At 40.3% G+C, this 5,649-nt stretch overlaps 1 protein-coding gene across 1 annotated transcript; it reads left to right on the forward strand.

Annotated features, from left to right (window-relative positions):
• The first annotated feature begins 1,279 nt into the window (after positions 1-1,279).
• On the forward strand, positions 1,280-2,230 carry LOC124506419 (olfactory receptor 52A1-like). Its single transcript, XM_047072488.1, has one exon. The coding sequence runs from the start codon at positions 1,280-1,282 to the stop codon at positions 2,228-2,230; it is 951 nt and encodes a 316-aa protein (XP_046928444.1).
• Positions 2,231-5,649: the final 3,419 nt, after the last annotated feature.

The following is a 5,649-nucleotide window of genomic DNA, read 5'->3' on the forward strand; positions in this document are numbered from 1 at the left end:
CATTAATAAATTAATGAAGGATTAATGAAATTAATGAATAATGACATTATTGGGAAAAAATGAGTTTCTTAAATGCAAAATTTGGTTCCTACTAAAGAGAGCTTAGATCAATTCTGTAAAAAGTATAAAACCAGGGAGATGTAAGATTAGCTCATTATATTCAAAGGTGCTTCAGCTTTCAAATAATAGTGAGTTATCATAGTATAGTGTATAAAAATCTTAATAGAGAATAATAGTATAAAGTTATTAAGGAGAAAGTAGGATACCCAATGTGGAAACCAAAAGGAGGTGTAAATTTACCGAGTGCTCCATTGACACGTAACTTGGGGGGAGAAAACATCACATTCATCCAGCAGTGTGGTATCTCCAAACTGGATAGGCTCTGCTTTTGACTACATCGCATCTTATTTTTAGTTGTTACTCTGTTTAAAGCATTTCTCTGTATTCTTCTAATTTCCTAAGCCCCTCTGTAAACCACATCCTCTATATTCCACCTTTCCTTCTCCATTCAGCAAATCTCCTTTACACCTAAGTGAACTTAATCCATTCAGAGAACGAACCATCCCTGGCTGCCTTTGAAAACAGACCACCTTCTTCAAATCTCCTCTAAGGGCCACACTTGGCCTCCTGTTAAACAGTGATTTGTTCTATATTTTTACGTGAACACTGAGTGAATGTAAGACAGCTATACGCTCTCCTACCAATCCCCATTGGAGACCTAATGCTACAGACTCAGGGATATATAACCTGCTTCCTGGGACCAGGAATAGTATTGGTTGAGGGTGAAGGCTCACGTAAACTACACACTTACCCACATGGGGACAGAAATGGGGTTCTTTTAGGTCCACAAGATGCCCAGATGGAATCTGCACTTGCAGCAAAACTGAGCTGGCATCTACAAGCAAATAGAAAAGGAAAGCCTACTGATGGTGTTTCAAACAGCCCAGCCTAGAGGTCATGATAAATACAAAAGATCAGTGTTCTCAGACTTATGGTTTCCATTTCCACAAAAAAATAAATCAGAAATCCTGAACTTTCCCCTGTTCACCTATGACTCTACTAGTTTTGAAGGATTGTTTGCTACTCTATGTTGGCATATAGAATAGAACCTCTGAATAATTCAGCCAAACTGAATAATCAGTCCTCCAAAGACTGAACTTATTTCTTCAATACTAAATGTGTCTGAACGATAGAGGGGTCTGTGTCCTTTCACTTCGCACTCCCACTCTCTTTCTGTAGGTATGAGAATTAGTGGTGAAAAGAGAGATCACGAACTTCCATGGCATCCGTTAATATGTCATATCTAGACCCCACAACACTGATGCTAATTGGGATTCCCGGACTACAGGACGTGCAATTTTGGATTGGGTTTTCCTTCTTTGCAATATGCCTGGTGGCTCTTCTGGGAAATACTATTTTACTAATCATCATTCCTACAGAACACAGCCTGCATCAACCCATGTACGTTTTCCTGGCAGTGGCGGCAGCCACTGACCTAGGGCTCTGTGTAGCCATTGCTCCCAAGATGTTGGCCATCTTCTGGTTTGGCTCATGCTCCATGGCTTTTGATGCTTGCTTAGCCCAGCTTTTCTTCATTCATGCCTTGCAGGGCATGGAATCTGGCATCCTGCTGGCCATGGCCTTTGACCGCTCTGTTGCCATCTGTGATCCGCTGAGGCACGCATCCATCCTCACACCATCCATCCTGGTCACTATGGTGCTGGTTGTGGCAATTCGGGCAATGGTGCTTGTTGGCATTTTACCAATTCTAATCAAAAGACTACACCTTTTCCATTCCGTTGTAATTGCTCACTCCTACTGTGAGCACATGGCTGTGGTCAAGCTAGCTGCAGAAGACATCCGAGTCAATAAAACATGTGGTCTCCTAGTAGGTTTTACAATACTGGGATTTGACATGATTTTCATCTTCATTTCCTATATCCTTATTTTCCAGGCTGTTTTTCATCTACACCAAAAGGAGGCACGGCTCAAAGCATTTAACACATGCACAGCTCATATTTTTGTTTTCCTTGAGTTTTATATTCTTGCCTTCTTCTCCTTTTTCAGCCACCGTTTTGGACATGTTGCTCCTTCTACCCACATCCTTCTTTCTACCATCTATCTCCTTGTGCCACTTGCACTCAACCCTATTGTCTATGGTGTAAAAAATAAGGTAATTCGTAAGCGTGTGGCACAGATTTTTCTTCTGAATCGTCACTCCCAGCAGTAACCTATTAAATGGTTATGCTCATGTAAAGAATACTTTTGCTTCCTAGGGATGAAGACAGGTTGAACTCTGTGTGCACATTGTTAGGGGATTCACTTCAATGTGTGCAAACTTAAAGAGATACATTAAAAGGTATTTATTTCACAAGCTATAGTTAGAATGAAATAAAATCTGCTCAGGTTAAGACTGATATTAGCGGTCTTCATTCATTTTAATTCTAATTTTCTTTCTCCTGTCCATCTTTTTTATTTCATTTGCAATTATTTAATAAGAAAGCTTACTTAATAAAATGTAACTTCACAAGTGCCATGCCTCTGCCTCTTTCACGACTGCATATTCAGAGAAAAGAAAGGTCAATTTCAGAAAATAATGTTTAATCCTAAAGAAAAAAAAAATCCTACCTGAACTGGGATCACCTCAACCAACAAATGCCTCTGAGATGGTATGTGGTCAAGACCAAATTGTGCATATTTCCTAGAGGCAAATTCTGATATCTGAGGTTCTTCCAAATACCCTGGCAAAGATCTCGTTCCATAACGGGACCATCACTTGCCCTTTTACAAAGTCCACCACTGCCCTGCCTTCTTAACAGCCTGTGCTCTGAGGTTACCTAGCTCCAAGGGCCAAGAAACACAACTTGCCAGGATATAAAGGAGAGTTACAAAACACAAAGTTGCATTTTGCTAAGTGCCTAGAGCAGTAACATACTTATAATTTAGCTAAGTGCTTTAGATTCATTATCTTGCTTAACTATGGCCCCAAATAGATATGGTTTATCATTCCCAATTTAGATAAGAGGAAATTAAGTCTCAAAGGACTATTAGTTCTTAAGCAAAGAGTTATGAATATCACACCTGTTTCTCCATTATAGAGTTATTTTTACACAGAAACATGCTGAAACTAATGAGTAAATTTTTTTTAGATTAGTGCCCAAACCAGGTATGTTTTCTTTTCTCTACATATCTATTAAAAAATAAAATTCCCGGGGTGCCTGGGTGGCTCAGTCCATTAAGCATCTGACTTTGGCTCAGGTCATGATCTCCCAGTTCATAGGTTGAGCTCTGAATCGGGCTCTGTGTTGACAGGTCAGAGCTTGGAGTCTGCTTCCTCATATATTTGGAAAAGCAAAGATCAATTAATGTGTTTCATGAAACTGAAATTTACATATGAATATATATGGCTTTCAATTAGATATATTTTTCCCTGTCAGAATTATGGTCTTAAGTACCTAAACTTTTTTTAAAAGAAGAAATAAAAATACAATACCAGATTTCAAGACGTTAAAAGTTAGAGAAGGAACAAATGCTGATCAAAATAGATGAAACCAAAACAATAAAAATAACTTTAGAAATAGTTATTTAGAAGTTTTACAAGGTAGATTTAATAATTAAACCTAAAAGTATGACTTTTGAGATCATTAGTATATTTAGCATATCAAGATATGGCTAAGAATGAAACCATTTTTGAAATTAATAAAATGTAACTTCACAAGTGCCTGATTCTGCCTCTTATGTGACCGCATATTCGGAGCAAAGAAAAGGATATTTTGAGGCAAGAAAAGAACGTTTCGTTCAAAAGCAAAAAAAAAAAAAAAAATCCTACCTGATCTGGGGGCACTACAGACCTCCATCTGCTGATTTAGGGCATTTGCCGTCTCCTGGAGGAAGCCATCCAATCTCCGCTGGTATCACCTCCTAACTAGCAATTCAGCAGCACCTTCCAAGGATGTTCCATCGCTTGTAGGCTTACAGCTTCTGGGTCATGTGATATGTAAGAAGACTCACAGGTGCCATGACCACTAGCCCAGAGCTGCACCTCCAGGCTACAAAGTTGGATGAGATCCTATCTGGGAGGATCAATTGCTTTGTAAACCTTCAGTTACTTTTGTTCGCTGAGGTCCTAAAAACAGAGAAGGCAATTCCATAAAGTAACTGACTGAATACAATCAACTCCAATCATGATGAATTGCTGACTCTTTCAGGGCAAAAGAGGTCCATTGTAATTAACCTGACACTAAGTGGCTGGTTGGTGTCCACATCAGCTCTGTTTCTGGAAGGCTGCACATTCAGCAGCAACGATGAGTACAGTAGCCCTGGTGTGTGGGGACCCACACAGTTGGATTCATGCACAACTTCCATCTCTACCCTCATGTCTACTGCATACGTTTCACACTTGTTCCAACACTGAGGGTGACCGATGACAGAGGATGACTTCTGGCCACACCATTCTGTCTAACTGGTTGTTTCAAGCTCCTTCCATGCTTGAAGCTCTCTGGTGGATATTAACTGTAAACACAAACACCTTTACGCGGGTGTCCTCTGCTTTGGGTCAGCTGTATGTCTCTTCTACAGAACGCTTTTGTCCAGTGTTTCATTGCTTCTCTGTCCAACCTCCTGACCAATTAGTCTTTCACACATTTCTGGGAGTCTACATATATTCTTACCGCAGGTCACTTCTTTTTAAACACCAAAGGATGATCGGGTACACCTCCTGAAGCTGTAACTATTGGGCACAGTTGCCTTTGCTGGAAGCTCCAAATCTCAGGTACGTTTCCCTTCACTTTTATCTGCCAAGGACACTCCTGAGTGCTACTGTAGTGTAGAGGCAGTCTATTTTACTCAATCAGTCTAGACTTAATTCTTTCTCCTTTAGCTGGTCATAAGTAACTATTCTCGGACAACAGATGTGACTTGAGCGAGAAGTGGAGGTATTAGGAGTGATAGTCGATGTGGCGACCTGGAACACTGGCTTGTGCTTGTGTCTTCTGGCCCCCCTTGTCCCTGATCCAAGGTAAATGATTCCCATCTTATGATGAACTGGGATGGACCACATAATTTTCTTGATCTCACAGAATTTGAGGAATCATAGGTAGTCTGGCCAAATAGTCACATTTCGTTCCATGGGCTGGTGTTCTGTATCTCTGTACCTACCAGGGTCAAGTAAAATAACAACAAAAAAATTGTTAATATTTTGTTTGTTTTTATTTGCCTAAGAATTAGTATTTATTTTGTTTTAATTTTTTTTAACGTTTATTTATTTTTGAGACAGAGAGAGACAGAGCATGAAGGGGGGAGGGGCAGAGAGAGAGGGAGACACAGAATCGTAAGTGTGCTCCAGGCTCTGAGCCATCAGCCCAGAGCCCGACACGGGGCTCGAACCCACGGACCGTGAGATCGTGACCTGAGCTGAAGTCGGACGCTCAACCGACTGAGCCACCCAGGCGCCCCAAGAATTAGTATTTATATTCATTACCAGATAAGCTTAGAAGTTTCTTTAGATGAATAAGAAAATTGTGTCTGTTTCCAAAATAAAGTACATGGGAAGAGAGAATTTCCTCCTTGATATTACGGGCAATATTACGAGCCTTCTTAAGGCTCTCAATGAATTATTGTGGAGGGAAAACAAAGGAACATATTCAGTAC

The sequence above is a fragment of the Lynx rufus genome, unplaced genomic scaffold, assembly GCF_022079265.1.
Source record: "Lynx rufus isolate CCGP_SWC_20201006 ecotype Redwood Valley unplaced genomic scaffold, mLynRuf1.p SCAF_9, whole genome shotgun sequence".
Classification (NCBI taxonomy): Eukaryota; Metazoa; Chordata; class Mammalia; order Carnivora; family Felidae; genus Lynx; species Lynx rufus.